Source organism: Bidens hawaiensis, unplaced genomic scaffold (assembly GCF_021521415.1).
Source record: "Bidens hawaiensis isolate Kalapana, Puna unplaced genomic scaffold, B.hawaiensis_p1.1 tig00002759_1, whole genome shotgun sequence".
NCBI lineage: Eukaryota > Viridiplantae > Streptophyta > Magnoliopsida > Asterales > Asteraceae > Bidens > Bidens hawaiensis.
In genome coordinates, this window is record NW_027491149.1 from 2,289,196 (window position 1) to 2,306,907 (window position 17,712).

A 17,712-nucleotide genomic window follows, 5' to 3' on the forward strand; every position below is an offset into this window, starting at 1 on the left:
TCCACAATCTGCTTCGGTGACTTGTTGTAGACTCTGTAGGCTGTACGACCAGCATATCCAAGAAAGTAACAGTCATCAGCTTTGGCCCCAAACTTTGGAGTCGATTCCAGATTCAGCAGAGTACATGGACTCGATAGACAATCTCATATGGAGTCTTCATTTGAGACTTGTTGATCAGCACTCGATTTTGAACGTGCTAACAGCCTTAGCCCAGAAAAATAATGGCTGCTTTGAATCAAACAACATGGTTCTTGCCGCCTCAATAAGAGTTATGTTCCTACGTTCAGCAACACCATTTTGTTGAGGTTTCTAAGCTGAACTACACTGTCGAAGCACCCCCTTTTCGGCACAAAAATAGTTTAGTGTAGAATTCTTGAAATCCTTGCCATTGTCACATCGAATATCCTTCAGCTTTAAGTTGAGATGATTCTCCATAAGCACTACGAAGCATTTAATCAATTATGCATTTTCACTCTTATTTGACAAGAAAAACACCCAAGAAAACGTGAGTAATCATTAGTAATAACAAGACAATAAGAGCTGCGAGAAAGACTCAAAACATGAACGGAACCAAACAGGTCCATATGCAGCAACTGAAAGACTGATGAAATGGTGTTTACCAGTTTTGGCTTATGAGATTTACGATTGTGTTTACCCAAAGTACAAGCCACGCATTTTTCAATAGTAACAAAATCTTTGACGGGTAAACCACACACCAAGTCGTTTTTAGCAAAACGATTTAGATTTTTAATATTTGCATGACCAAGACGACGATGCCAAAGAATGCCATTATGTTCTGACACTTTTAAAAACAAGCATGTTATTTCATCAGGAAAATTTTTGTTCATGTCGATCACATAAGCATTATCTTTTCTTTATGATCTCACTATAACCCAATTTTCTGGTATGATGATACCATGTTTCAAAATCAAACACTCTTTGTTGGTAAAATGGGTTGATAACCTTTATCACATATTTGAGAGATGCTCAGCAGATTGTGTTTTAACTCAGGAACAAAATTAACATTTTCAGACTTTAGAACACCATTACTTACAGTACCCTTCTACGTAATCTTCCCTTTCTCTCCTCCCACAAAAGAAGCATACCCACCGTTAAAGATTTGAATATCCTGTAGATGAGAAATGTCTCCTATTATGTGCCTGGAACAGCCACTATCAACATACCAAGGTCTGATTGATATTCCTCCATAGTTGTTCCTGCACGATGTGCAAGATTAGTTAGTTTTTGGTACCCGGTCCATTGTAACACTGGGTGAACCTGATTCATCTAAAGTTGTCACGGGTTGCCATGACATGTCTTTCTGATCATCTATTATGGAACTTGATGACTTGATCACCAGATATTTAGGCAGCCATTCACATTTATTTTTAAAATATTTGTTTTTGTTTATTTGAATGGATGGCTTAGTCTCTGGTTTACGAGTGGGAGACACAAGTGACTTTGTCTACCTAAATCGTTTCGATCCAGAAACGGAGTTGGTTCTTGCGACCTAAGCATCGTTTCTATCACCTTTCCGAAACGTGTTCGGCTTGGTCTGATGAGGACTAAACCTACCAACTTTGTTTCTCCTCCGGTCATCGTCAGAGGGATTTGCCTTATAATACCCTGATTTTCTTTTATAAGTATTTCGAGGCATATTCCTCTGATAGTATCCATAATATGGAGCATATGGACTGTGTGGGCAATTTCTAGAAATATGACCAGGAGTACCACAACTAAAACATGTTTGACGTTTTATGTGAAATTCATTTTGGTCAACTCCTTGTCTGGACCTATTGTGTGAGCTAGTTTGCTTTATTTTGCGTTTAGCACCTGACTCATTGTTAGGTTTATCACAACTTTGATCACTCGAACTTCCTTCTTTAACAAAATTAGATGATATATGTTTATGAGGTTTCTTATTTTTATCAATTTGATTCAAAAACACATCACCAGATTTCAAAATTTTAGAGGAATCAGCCACACAATTGTCTTTGCTCTTAAACACAGAGCTCACACAAACATCCGAAGTCACAGAATTCAAAATAGGTAAATTTAAAGAAATCTGAGAATCAAAGTCTTTATTATTCAAAACAGGCAAATCATCATCAACATCAATCCAATCCTAGATAATTACTTCATCTGCAAGTGAAGTAAACGCATTAGTATCATTCACCCCTAAGGTTGACTCAGTAGTTTTTACTGAATCAGGAGCATCTTTGCCATTCTCATTGTTCTTACCATATTTCATGGTTTTTATCCTTTCTTCCTGCTCTTTGGTAAGAGGAAGACTGGTGTAATTCTCTTTGTTTGGAGGGGGTACAAGACTGTATCCGATCCCCTCGCCAGCATTTTCTTTCCACCATAATTGATTTTCAATCATGGAGTTAACAACAGTACTGGATCCTTTGAATTTTTTAAAGTCCAGTTCAGCCCTTTTAAATTTATCAGTTAAATTAATAACTTCTAATTTAGAGGCTTCTAGTTCAGCAGTTAACTCAACAATTTTCTGTTTAGCATCCAGATGATGACAATATTTTATACTAAAATCTGATTGAAGTTTAGAAAAATCCTTTTTCTGTGCCTCAATTTTATCTCTGAAAGTTTTTTCATTTTTCTTAGGAGTAAAATTTTCAGATTTTATTGATTCCATTTCTCTAAGCAAGTTACTATTATGAGATTTGTAAATATCTACTTTATTAATGCAAGCTTGAGAACATAATTGAGAACTTACCTCAGATGAGTTGGAGGGAGTGAAATCCATGAAAGCAAATTGAAGCTCTTTAACTTGTTCCTCAGCAGCATTCTCTTCCTCAGCAATTTCAACATGAGAAAAATTTGCAATCTGATTATCTAAGCTAAGGTCTGCCATCTGATCATTCTAGGAAAACTGTTGAGCTAGCATACCTCTCTCACCTTCAGCCGTACATGCCCCATTTTCTCCCCTAGCATTTCCCACTGGAACCAACTCCCTTTCTATGTTCCCTTCCTTTGCTGGGTTAGTGCATTCACGAGCAAAGTGATCCGGCTCGTGACAATTGTAACACCTTAGAGTGTCCTTGTTAAAACCCACCTTTTGATTTGTTGGCCTGCTCTAGTTGTTTCTGCATGTTCTTTTTGTAAACTTCTTTGCACGAAACACTGCCACGGCAATTTGCCAAGAAATATCCGTTTCTTCCACATCATCAGGATGAATTTGATCTAGCTCATCTACTACAACTGGTTGAACCGGATCTCCAGCAAGAAAGGGGTTGTAACAATTCATGAACCCCGCCATTAAAGAAATGTTTTCCTGAGTTTCCTTTGAAATGCATGGAATCTGACTGGAACCCTGACTGGAAGAAGCAACAAATGTCTGAGGTTTAACAGTAGCATCAGATGGTTGAGCAGGTTTAGGAAAGAAAACTAGAGCTGGTTACGGTGGAGCTTGAGATAATTGACCCTGAGCGGATTAAAACATGGAGATGTTGATCTGGGGTTAATACTGCAGATTATGTTACCCTTGAGTAGCTTTAAACATTGAGAAGCTATTTTGTGAAATGAGTGCATTGTTGGAAGCAACACTGTAGTCAGCAGCATTGTAAGAGTTTGCATGGTTTATGGCACGATGCTTGTCACCCATGTCACAAGCCTTGATGATTGCCATAACTTCTGACATAGTTATCCTGTTGAGATATTTTGTCTTCTTAATCACCGCGACATTCATACCCCAACTTTGAGGCAGGGAATTTACCAGCTTATTATTAGTTTCAGCGGTTGTCAGATTGAATTTGCAGATCTCATCTCAGTCACAAGGGTTATGAACCTATGCAACTGAGTTTCCAACGATTCTCCCATAACGTGATTAAATATGTTGAACTTCTGTCGCAAAAGATCTTGGAGACTTCTCCTCGTGTCCTCATACACTTCAATCAGGGCTTCCCATAGTGTCTTAGCTGACTGTAGTTCTCTAAATCCCAAGGCAATCTCAGGTGAGAGTACCATGGTTAAAGTAGAAAGCGCCTTGTCATTCTCTTCAACCTTTTCAAAATTAGCATCATCATATAGTTCAACAGGTTTCACAGCAACTTCCTCAGAGTTTTCACGTTGGTACGTGATAACTTGAGGACCTCTAACAATACTTCTCCAAACCTTGGCATCTTTCATTTTAACGTATTTTTCAAACATGAACTTCCACTCGCTAAACCCCTCATGAGACAACAAACGAGGTATACGAGTAGTAGTTCCCATTATGGAGTCCAACTATTGATGTAGTGTGGCATTAGATGATCCGTTAGTTATTTGGTCCATTTTAATAATAAGAATGATATTGGTCCAGTAAACAAAGTACAAGTGATGTATTAATTAAACTAAGGCCCAAAACTGATAAGGCCCAAGTAAATGATCCAGCCGAAAACTAGGATGATTAGCAGAGAACACTAGTTGACTGAGAACAAGCGTTGACCGAGTACAAATGTTGACCGAAAACACCCAAAGTCAACAGAGAATCGTGAGATTTAACCGAGAACCCTGAAAACCAACCGAGAATGAACGCATTGCACCGAGAACTCTTGAATGTAACCGAAAACACACAAAATCGGCCGAAAACGATGATAGTTTTCTTAGGAACCCAGAGTGTGAGGCCGAAATCTCTTAAATGACCCCGAAAACAATAAAAAATTCCCGAGAATGTTGTTGATTAGTTAAATTTGGCAACCAACTAAATCCCTTAATTGGTGGGATTTGAATATTTACCAAATATATCTCAATCTTTAACCCCAATAATCTCTTCGCTTCTCCGACGTACTGTTCACCGGAAAGTCTCTTTAGCACTTTCAAAGAGGTGATTAATGGAGAAAGGTGTTTATGGGAAACTCCGCTACAGCCGAAGTCAAAGGTGAGGGGAATGTGGCTTTGAAGATGACTTCGAGAAAGGAACTCACTTTGTTAAATGTGTTGTATGTTCTCGAAATTCGTAAGAATCTTGTGTCGGGGTGGCAGTTGAACAAGTTTGGGTTCAAAATGGTGATTGAGTCTGATAAGGTCGTGTTGACCAAAAATGGTGTGTATGTTGGTAAGGGCTATGCCCTTAATGGTATGTTCAAGTTGAATGTAACCGTGTTTAATAAAATGAATGAGAATGCTACTAGTTCTGCTTATATGCTTGAGTCTTCTAATGTTTGGCATGGTAAACTAGGTCATGTTAATTTTAATTCCATTTGACGTTTGATTAAACTTAATTGCATACCAACATTAGATATCGACTCAAATAATAAATGTGAAACTTGCGTCGAAGCACAAAAAACGAGATCGTCATTCAAAAGGATTGAACGATTTACCGACCCCCTCGAGATGATTCACACCGATGTGTGTAATATAAAAGCAATTCCTACTCGTGGTGGGAACAAGTACTTCATCACGTTCATTGATGATAGTACAAGGTATTGCTATGTTTACTTACTTAAGAGTAAGGACGGGGCTATTGATAAGTTTATCTTATTTAAAGCCGAAGTTGAGAATCAACTAAATCAAAAAATCAAAAGAGTGAGGAGTGACCGAGGAGGTGAATATGTTTCACCTTTTATTGACTTGTGTGAAAAAGAAGGAATCATACATGAAGTCACGCCTCCTTACTTCCCTCAATCAAATGGCATAGCGGAACGTAAGAACAGAATCTTGAAAGAAATTACAAATGCCATGATGACAAGTTCTGGGGTAAGCCCGGACATGTGGGGGGAAGCAATCTTATCGGCTAATTATGTCTTAAACATGATACCGAATAAGAAGAAAGATCTAACTCCATATGAGTTATGGACGAGAACTAAACCACCATATACTTGCGAGTGTGGGGGTGCCTAGCCAAGGTAGTGGTGACTCCACCAAAATGCCTACTAATAGGACCCAAAACCGTGGATTGTGTATTTATAGGATATACCTATCCCGATGGTGCATTTTGATTTCTTTTGTATGATTCCAAGAACCCTGGAATAAACAATGGCACCATAAAAGAATCGAAGGATGCATCATGGTTTGAACATATGTTCCCATGTTTGGAGAAAGGAAAACCGAGCTATTCTAGACCGGTTGAGGAAAGTATTCAAAACGAGGGTACTGGAGATGAACCTTGGGAACAATCTGAGGTAGAAAAGGTTGAAATCAGAAAGAGTAAACGGAAAAGGACTGAAAAATCCTTCGGCCCTGATTTCCTTACCTACATGGTAGAAGAGGAACCTCAAACGTAACAACAAGCGGTGAATTCCGCTGAAGGACCTCAGTGGAGGGAGGCCATCAAATGTGAGATAGATTCTATCTTATAAAATCATATGTGGGAACTAGTGGATCTTCCTCAAGGGTGTAAACCACTAGGATATCGATGGATCTTCAAGAAGAAGATGAAACCTGATGGCACCATCGATAAGTATAAGGCAAGGTTGGTGATAAAAGGATATAAACAACGAGAATGTTTAGATTACTTTGATACGTATTCGTCAGTTACGCGAATAACCACTATCAGGTTGGTGCTTGCCATTGCCGCCATTAGAAACTTGGAAGTTCACCAAATGGATGTAAAAACAGCTTTCTTGAATGGAAATCTAAATGAAGAGATTTACATGGAACAACCTGAAGGCTTCATAGCCGTTGGGCAAGAAAAGAAAGTGTGTAAACTTGTGAAATCCTTGTATGGATTGAAACAAGCTCCTAAACAATGGCACCAAAAGTTTGATCATGTCATGCTTGATGTTGGGTTCAAAACCAATGAATGTGACAAATGTGTATACGTGAAGGACATATCCGATGGATATGTCATTTTGTGTCCATATGTAGATGATATGCTCATTGCTGGAAGTAATGACAAAATCATAACGTCCACAAAGAACAAGCTAAAAGCAAGATTTGACATGAAGGACATGGGTTTTGCAGATGTGATTTTGGGAGTTAAATTCACACGAACCCAAAATGGACTTGTTTTAAGTCAAACCCATTACGTGAGAAAAATCATTGAGAAGTTCAATGCGAATGACTCTAATGTAGCTAGAACTCCCATTGACACAAGTCAACATCTTGCTAAGAATAGAGGTGAACCCGTTAACCAGTTGGAATACTCAAGAATTATTGGCAGCTTGATGTATCTTATGAGTTGCACTAGACCCGACTTAGCATATGTTGTGAGCAAGCTAAGTAGATACACAAGCAACCCAAGTTCAAGTCACTGGAACTGTGTGATTCGGTTGCTTCGGTACCTAAGATATACTAGGGAATACGGGTTACATTATAACAGATATCCAACAGTTGTCGAAGGACATTGTGATGCAAATTGGATATCTGACACGAATGATTCCAGAGCAACAAGTGGGTATGTATTCACACTTGGAGGTGCTGCTGTATCGTGGAAATCGTCAAAACAAACGGTTATAGCTAGATCCACGATGGGGAATCAGAATTTATCGCCCTAGATAAAGCGGGCGAAGAGGCAAAATGGTTACGTCAGTTTGTTGAGGATATACCAAGATGGCCTAATCCGGCACCGGCCATCTGTATACATTGTGATAGCCAATCGGCAATTGGCAGAGTTCATAGCACAATTTATAATGGTAAGAATAGACATATTAGACGTAGACATAATACGGTACGACAACTAATATCTACTGGAATTATTACTGTTGAATACGTGAAGTCAAAGGATAATATTGCGGATCCGCTAACAAAAGGCCTAAGTAGAGAGTTAGTTCAGAAGTCGTCCATGGGAATGGGACTGAAGCCCTTGAAAAATTAAAGTTCATGTGAAGGAAACCTAACTCAACAGACTGGAGATCACAAGAATTGAGTTCAATAGGAAAACCTAAGTGTATGAATTAGTGCGGTCACTATGGGGGGGATAACCCAACAATTTTAAGAGGGAGATTACCACGTAGCAAGGTAACATTCCTAGTCCATTCCTAAAGTGACTAGTGTGAGGCTAAGCATATGGATTTTAATGATTCGACCAAGGTAGTCATACATTGTGAATCACCTATGTGAGAGAGAAGTGGGGTCGCTTCGAAGGGTGTTGTTGGGCACAATACTTAATAGCTCTTGCAGAACCAGGCGCATGTTCATGACCATAACGAACATAACTATGAGGACTTGACTTTGTCAGAGAGAGTCTTGTGTTAAGTGTATTATCTTCTACACAAACGGCAGACGAGTTCAAAGACATCACCGTCTACTCAGAGCCAGTGGGCTAAGTATGCTTCATAAGCAAATGTTCAAAGGATAACACCTACCTATTGTATGCAAGATTAAACTGCTGAAATCTAATCGGAATAATGTTGTTTCGACCTCCATTCATGTGGGGGATGGTTGGAAGTTTTAAGTGTGTGAATGAAGGAAGTGGTAAATGTTTGTCCCACATTGGACTGGGAACAAAATAATGAATGGTTATAAGGTAGAGCCCTTACACCCATTTGAATTCTTTGTGACATGTTTTACCACAAGTTCTACGCGCGCAGGGGGGGTGCAAATTTGGGTTTCTGGACTAGAAATCCATCGAAATCGTGTGTGCCCGCACGTCCCGCAGACACGAATGAAACTCCGAAAACCCGAGCCCGCGTGACAGTTCTTTGAATTCGTTTTTGAAATTCAAATTGGTTGTCTGGTCAATACCATTAATGATCATAATAATAATAATAATAATAATAATAATAATTATTATTATTATTATTATTATTATTCTTCAGTTTCAATTCTGCACTAATGGTCATTAGATGATATTATTATTCTTTAATATTCTTTAATGGTCATAACTCTGAATTGATTATATGGTTATGACTCTTGGTTATAAATACTATGACCATTCTCTAGTTAAGACACACCAACCAAAAACACACTTCATCTTCTTCCTTTCTACTGCAGCAATATTATTTCGTTTTCGTTTTCAGGCAAGTGATCGACTCCGGCAGAGCACCGATTCTGTTTCGAACCGGAGTACCCTGGGAACAGACCATGAGTCTGTTTAAGGAAATTGTGTTAAACACAAGCCCGATTTACTGTGTCAATTGTTTATTTATTTCTGCTTATTATTAATACAAGATTTCCAACATATTATTCACATTCTAAATAGGACACAAAAATAATACTACAGTTATTTAGTGTGTTATCATTTTAGGGTCATGTATCAATGGCAACATTGTCAAATGTGGCGCTTTGAACATATAAATCCAACACAATCTGTTCATCAATCAGAGTGCTCCAATCATTTTTAAAGAAAGAGACTAGTAAGAAAATGTTTCCACCAATGTTTGGATACCCGGCTATTTGGATCCGATTACCCGGCAACAGCATCATATTTGTTTTGAGGGTGTCAACTTGAATGATTCTCACTTATCTTTTTATTCAATAAAGCATCTTTTGAAAACATGCATTCAACTACTGAATATATGCAAACAATATCTTATTCAAATATGTGGTTCGAAAAAAAGGTATACGAACAAAGCGATAATGGATGACCGGTAATTTGTTGTACACACAACTACTTATTTAATTTGTTTGATGAACTATTATGCAAACTAATAACTTAAGCAATTTGCAAAGGTTATTTTGTGGGCTGTATAATTAATAAGCCAAAAAAGTTTTCGTTTGAAACATGTAAAAACAAGTAAACTCATGTTATTGACCGACCAATATATGTTTAAAGGTCAAACAATTACAATAGCATTATTTATTTAAGAAATTTGATAGGAATTCGTTCTTTTGTGTGTAATGCTTACTGACTAGTTGAGTTATCTATAATACTCCTAACCTATCATTTTCTTCCAAAATTATAGCGAAAATAATGCATATTGTATTATTATGCACTTGTACATAGAATAAATCATATTAATAAGTAACACACCTGACCAATATGGTCATCACTAATCTTTACACCAAATCCTTAACTACGAAGAAAATATTCATGCGCCAATCATTTTAGACAACCTTGGATACTCACTTAGCAACAAATGTTGGCTTTCTACCAGAAACACGACACGAATGAAGACATGAATCTTTTTTGGGACAAGCTTAAGGGAGGACTACATATTGTGCACTTACAAATGCAGACCTTAAGACCATACGCTATGGGCGCGGAAGGGGGCGGCCATGGGGGCGCCGAAGACCCTGGACAACATCGAGGGGCGCGGAAGATGGGGCGCCGGGGAGGGAGGAGGGGCTTTACAACGACCGGCGCCTTTGTGGGATTTTTGTGGGCCCTTCTCTCTCTCCCTCACATATACATATATATGTATATATATATATATATATATATATATATATATTGGGGGCGGTAAAAGGGTTTTAAACCACAGTAAGGCGTTATGGAAAAGAGCTTCGAAGCCCCCATTTCTTACGTGGCGATGATGTGGAGGGCTTTAAAACCCCTCCATAGTAACCAACCTAATGACCCTATATCTGGAAAAAAAATCATAACAAAATGTTTTTGAAAAAAAAAGAGCAAAAACAGATGTGACTAGGGTGTAAGTGAGCCGAGTCCGCGAGTCGTTGGTGAGCTACTTGATATCCTTGCTAAAAGATTTAAACAAGACGAACCTAAAAAGAGCCAAAACCTAAATTATAGCTTATATAACAAACGAGCCCAACCATCACACATCAAGTTTGACTCAATAGCCTACACAAACTTATCTATAATATATATAAACAAAGACATAAAAATCTTACGTGTCGCGATGTGGTCGCTCCCTCTTTTTTTGGAGTCACTAGATTTGCTTGATTTTTAAAGGGAGGCTTCTCATGCATTTGACCCGAATTCATGGGTATGGGTCTTATCAAACCCAGATATTCCTTAAACGGGTTATAACATCTCATTAAATTAAAAAATATTCACACCAAATTTTTTATGTAAAAATCCTATAAAATAGGATATAATAAAAAAATAATATCTTATTTATTTTAAAATATATATATATATTATTTAAATTAAAAAACCAATCTGATAGTAAAAAAAATAAACGGGTCTTGGTCTAATCACACCATAAGTATATTATTAACTTTCATAAATATTATTTATAATTAAAAAACCAATTTCATAGTAAAAAAATAAACAAGACTTGGGTCTCATTAAAACCATATAGCTTTTAAAACAGGTTATAACATCTCATTTATTTGTGAAACAATTTATCATTAAACTATAAGTATATTATTAACTTTCATACAATAAAAAAAAATATAAATTAACAAAATAAATAAATATTAGAACAAACAATATAAAACATCCCCGTAATACGGGGGATAAAAACTAGTAATATTTATATACAAATATATCAATTTATATGATCAATATATAACTGCATAATGAATATTATAATATAAAAGATTTTGTTAAACCAAGTAAATAATAATAATAATATGAAATCTATAAAGATACAGAAAAATAACTACATATATAAATAAAACAATTAACTTTTTAAAAAAATAAACGTGTTGAGCATAAGTTTTAGACAGAGTTTTCCAATGGAGCCAAACTCAAGCTTGGGCCTGGGTCGTTTACACTTTACACCCTCATATACAATACCATGAAAACTGAATATTGCACAATGACAAGAATGTAACTTTTAGTAGGAATATATAATATTGCTACAGACTTATAAATGATTCCAAAGATATAAAAGACTAGAAATTTTTGTTAAAATGTAACAGTCAATGCTAGATCTATGCAATGCTATTCAGGATCATTCAGAATAAATTATAGCTACAGATTACAATACTAATCTGATGTTTTAAGGGGAATAAAGAGAAAGATCTTGATGAACCAACAATCTTGGCACAAGCTTAAAAGACTTTAAAAAAAAAATCAAAAGTCAAAAGTCAATGCCTTTGAGACAGATAACGAACATATCTTGACAGTCTTTATGGCCTTCAAATATATTATGCTATTTTGCTAATAAACACCTGTAAGTATTTGCTGGGTACCAATGTGACATTAATCACTTTCGCTACTGTATCGCGCATCTGACAACAATATATCATGCAGAGATGATTAGATGATAGATTGATTGATTGATTGATTGATTGATAGATGGTTAGATGATAAATACATTAAAGAACACTGCATGTGATACTTTCTACTAGGGATGTGTACGGCTCGGTTTTGGGCTCAAACCAAACCAAAAAACAAAAATTCGGTTTGAGTTTTTTACCATTCAAAACTAAGGGTTTAGCTATCTGGACTTCAATTTTTGGGCCGAAACAAACTTAGTACACAATAATGAATTTGGTTAAATCTTTTTTTTTTTCGGTACAAAACTGTCATGTTTTTGTTTGGGTAAAAGTGCTTAAGAAAAACCAGATTATTATTGTAATAAACAGTTACCAGATTTTAAGCATTAATTACTTAAAAAAAGTATAACAAAATGGGCAAAAGCGCGTTTGCAAGCCAACCGAAACTGTTTATAGTGGCACTGAAAGTTACCACTTTGAGAACCTACCCAACCGACCCGCCCATTTTGTGATCTCTTAAGAACAAAGAAAACAGAAAATAAATATTACTTGTGGATGGCATTTTCCCTTCCATGGCGTCTCGCTTATGTTGGCAGCTAACACAAAGAAAAGGACCATCCCAGGGCCTTAACTTTCCCCGTGTATCACCCGAACCATGGTGTATAGAAATCCCTTCCCCGGGTTTCATTTCAATTTGACACACCGCACAAATGAACAGCCTGAAAATATTACTGAGCGGGTATTTGGTATCTAACCTGTAAACCACAGAAAATAAAACGAGTCAAACCCGTGTGCTAATAAAAAATTATAAAGAATATTAAACAATATGAGATATATTTGCATATTATAACTAGGGGTGGATATGAGCCAAACCGAGCCTGGGCTTGCCTACACTCGAGCTCAGCTTGTTTAATTTACAAGAGCTCAAGCTCTATGTCTAAAGTTCAAGCTTAGCATGGGCTCGACTTGTTTATTATTTATTAAGTATTTAATTACTTAATTTATAGCCTTTCAGAAAAAAAATATTACTTTATTTATATATGTAAATATTTATATATGTGTGTGACTATAAATTTATAAATATATAGGGTTTGGATCTCTTCAGAACTCCAAAATTTAAGAACTCCATCAACCAATCACTTTATTTATTTATTTATTTATTTATTTATTATATGTAAGTTTGGGTTCACATATATGCAATCAAAAGTTTACTTATGTGTACTAACCAAATTACATACATCTGCATAACCAATTTACATATGCATAATCATAAAATTAGATATAATAACTGACAAAACTACCCTCAAATAATAGTAAACTTATAAAATAAATAAATAAAATGATACACACACATATAAAACCCATAATATTTAGCTATGATTATCATAATTTTAATATTATGTAAAATAAATTTATATATATATATATATATATATATATATAGCAGGATCGTTTAGGTTAGCGAGCCTAGTCAAGCTCGATATAACAGCATCGAACTTGTTTAACCTCGGCTAGTTTTAAAGCTTAGCGAGCCAATCTCAAGCAGCTCACGAGCAGCTCGGCTCATTTACACCCCTAAATGTATACCTACCGTTCTGAAAGCATAGCGGATCCTTCCTCAAATAACTCCTCCACCAAATCCGGGTCAAAGTACCCTTCTTCTTCACCATCAAGCTTGGGTGGCAACTCTGTACTCCTTTTCCTGAACATGGCCTTGAATACACGCTTACCTGTCTTCTTTGGTGGTTGCAAGGGCGGATTTGTCTTTTCAGGAGGTAATACATCAATCACAATGCACGTTGTATCATCACGCAATCCTTTCAATTGTACAGCTTCCTGTACATTGTATTTATTAGGGGTTTACTTGTATATAGTCTTTTCTTGAGTTTCTCATCTGTATATATTGAGGTGTGCGTGAAAAAAAAAGATCTGTAACCAATATAATCGAAACCAACCAAACCAAACCCAAACATAAAACAACAGTTGGTTTTATGTTTTCGTAAAAACCTAATATCTGGTTCGGTTACGTTTTGCTTAAAATTAAAACGAAATAACCAAGCCCAAACAGAAACCCATGGTTGGTTTTCTGTTAACATGATATTAGGCTCAGTTTCGGTTTTGCATAAAATTGAATCGAAAGACCCAAACAAAAACAAATACCCACGGGTGGTTTTATGTTTTCGTGAAAACCAAATATTAGGTTCCGTTTAGGTTTTGCATGAAATTACAAAAATGAAATAACCGAAGCCAAAAAAAAATCAACTACTGGTTTCATGTTTTCATAAAAACTGAATATTGGATTTAGTTTCGGCTTTGCATTAAATTACAACCGAAATAACCAAACCCAAACAAGAACGATGGTTGGCTCTATGTTTTCGTAAAAACCGAATGTCCGGTTCGGTTTTGCATGAAATTAAAACCAAAATAACCGAATCTAAAAAAACCGACGCTTGGTTTTATGTGTTCGTTAAAACTGAATACTCAGTTCAGTTTCAGTTGCATGAAACTAAAAGCAGACAGGGTGTCTGGTTTTCCTTTTAAATTGGATTTTTAGGCAATTTATAAGAATTAAATGAATTAATCATTAATTAGTAAAAAGATTCCAGTCTAAATACATTATTTAGGTCAAATATTACTTTCACGTCAAAAATTTCAAGCCCAAATGGTAAAAGCAAAACAAACCAAAAACGGAAACCGAACCGTTTCCAAAAACGGCAATAATAATCATTCAGATAATTCCAATAATTCAATTTGCATACTTTAACGATTTGTGCTGCGGCTGCTTCGGGTGCCAAACCACGACTGCACTCGAGAGCCTCTTCTGCAGAAAGAGAGTCCCACACGCCATCACTTGAGATAATAAGCCTCCCACCAGCAGAAGATAGCTGCAGATAACAAAACGTTTCGGGTCGGATTGGGTAATGGGTTAAAGCAGTTTACATCATTTAATATAGAATATTGTGATCTTAAAGCAGCAAGATGAGAAACTAACCTTCACTTGCTTAACGTAAGGAACGGGAACGATAAACTCCCCAACATCCCGATCTCCAATGGAACGAGAAAGGCATAAGCCCCCCGGCCAACATCTCAAAGGCCCAATCTGGAAACAAAAAAGTAACGTTTTCATAAATAAAACTTTACGTACTTTCTTTGTTTTGTAATTGATATTTCAATCTGAACATGTTGAAAAAGTTTAAATAGCCTACCAAAAAAACACCAAGAAGAAGACATATATGTAATAGTTTTATTTTATATTTTACATATTAATGCACTGAAATTACAAATTTACAACAAAAAAAAATGTTTATAACATAACATTTTAATTATAAAACTTGATGCTTATTGTTCCTTTTATCTTTTAAATTTTAGCATTATATGCCCAATCAGTTTAAGTTATGACATAAAACATATTTCTTTTAAATAATGAAAACAAATGAGTTAACGAATCAACCTCAAATCTGACAGGTCGACCGGAACAGGACACGTTTAACTACACGGGTTCAAGAATTCGAACTCGAAACTGACCTGAACCCATTTAGACTAAAAACCCAATATCACAACAAGTATTGGAAAAAACATAAGATACCTCGGTACCACCACCAGTATTAAGCCGACCAACCTCACCGCCACTTGCAGTTACACGTTCCCTCCTGCCAAACAAACAAAATAGATAAATAAATATATAAATAATGAATGAAGATATAATAAAATATATCCGATCCAAAAAACACAATGACTTACTCTTCCTCATTGGAGTCAAGTCTGTGATCTGCTGAAAGATAATATATTGCCCCATCAGCAGATTCAAGAATGCAGCGGGAATCCCCAACTGATGCTACCGTCACAATTGATCCATCGATTATTACAAAGGTGACAGTTGTCCCTGACCTTTGACCTGTAAAGACAACATGTATAAATTTTAGTACACATGTATGCACACATATTTTACTAGCATAAAGATACTAAAGAGGGAAATGAAAATTCGGGCCATATGCTACAGTTATTATTACATTTATTAACATATATAGTATGTTATACTGCAATGATACAAGAATTCATCAAGCACCAACAACAACCCTGTGTTATTTATGGAAGGTTTTCGATGCACTGAGTTACGTCTTTTATGTCTTCTTTTTTCAATTCGGGAAAATGATCATAATCATACAGAGTTGAGTAATACCCAATCTCCACACGACCAGTAACAGTTGAAAAGAATAGTACTTTCACCGTTCGGGGTAGTATAGAATCTCAAGAGTTCTATAGAATAATACTTTGCCTTCAAAGGATGATTTCTATGATACCCCCTCTTTTAATTACTTTTCCTCAAATGATCTGTTTTTGTAATCCACAAGCAAGCAAAAAGGTTTCGTATAGAAAATAACCTTCAATGAACATGAACTTTACAACTTTTTTTTCATATTTATGCTTGAAACATAATCCTATTTTGGAAAAGGTGATCTATCAACGTGTATGCCACGTTAAGAAGGCTTACAAAAAATTTGGAAACTATTTTTCTCCAAATAAGTTATGAAAAGTAAATAGAAGTGTGTTTCGTGAAGAAACCGTGACCTAATTAGTAAATATCAAAAAATGTTTCTTTAACACTAAAGATTAAAAGCTTCAAACATTGGCTGTTGAAGTGTAAAGAAGGTTGTTTCCATGATAGAACTTGAAATGCCTGGGTGTCAATAAGGCAAGCTTACAGCTCCATTCACCGTGACTCAATTCTAACTTAAAGTGCAATAAATCAATACAAGTAGTTACATGCTTTAACATGATCTTGGTCTTTCTTACCAAGTTTACGCCTCTGCGCGCAGACATATATATACACACGCACTTGTGCACACATAATATAATGTCCATACTAGACAATAACAATGAAGACCTATGACGGGCCTGCTATATTATTACCACACTGATGTATTCAGAGCCATCCAACACACCCTATTTCTTAAAAAAAAATAGTTAAGAAAGTCGCAAATACCTTTCTCCTGAAAATCTTTATCAGTTTTCACAAATCCTGCCACCAAAGCCCGCGGCAAGGCCGCCACCCATTCATCAGGGTTAAGATCAGGGGGAATCGCACACAAGACATTGTTCAACAGATTGTCCTTGGTATAAATAGCGGCGGCAGATCCATTATGTCCATCAAATATCTAGACAGCACAACACAACAAGAAAACCCTAATTTAGTCATCTTAATGAAATTAAGCAAACAATCAAGACGCAGGTTAACATGAAATACCAAGGGCATACATACCGCGAAGACGGAAAAAGAAGTAACAACAGCATCTCCCACGCATTCGGTTTTAACCAAAGCGAAATCCTCCCCCTTTTTAGACTGATTGGCCTCGCCACTAACAATCTCTGGCCTATCGGCCTTCTGGTTGACCAACTCACGCTTCAACAGGACCGATAACGGCACGTGCTCACTCCTATTATTGCACAACATATCCAGATTGATTTATAAATTCAACATCAGAAACCTGAAATTTAAAACATATCGATCGAAGTTGATTGAAAATGTGGATGATTATAATATAAGGAATGAAGAAGTTAGTTACATACATACATACCGAAGAAAGGGGGTGGTGGTATGAATATGACGTATGTAAATTATACTTAATAGATAGATAGATAGATAGGTGTGTGATATTTGGGTTGTCTTGGTGATGTGCTGACATGTCCATACATACAAAGCGCGTGTCTCCTGTCTGAGGTGTCTTTAACTGTTTTCCTCTACGTTTTCCTTTTTTTCGTCTT

General features: G+C 36.3%; 1 protein-coding gene across 1 annotated transcript; it reads right to left on the reverse strand.

Annotated features, from left to right (window-relative positions):
- Window positions 1–11,626: 11,626 nt before the first annotated feature.
- On the reverse strand, window positions 11,627–17,401 carry LOC143621011 (putative protein phosphatase 2C 12). The gene is made up of 9 exons (XM_077092549.1): window positions 17,210–17,401; window positions 16,934–17,105; window positions 15,691–15,844; window positions 15,536–15,599; window positions 14,942–15,049; window positions 14,709–14,834; window positions 13,541–13,785; window positions 12,499–12,704; window positions 11,627–11,961 (listed from the first exon to the last, which is right to left on the reverse strand). The coding sequence occupies exons 1-9, from the start codon at window positions 17,399–17,401 to the stop codon at window positions 11,933–11,935; spliced, it is 1,296 nt and encodes a 431-aa protein (XP_076948664.1). The 3' UTR covers window positions 11,627–11,932.
- Window positions 17,402–17,712: the final 311 nt, after the last annotated feature.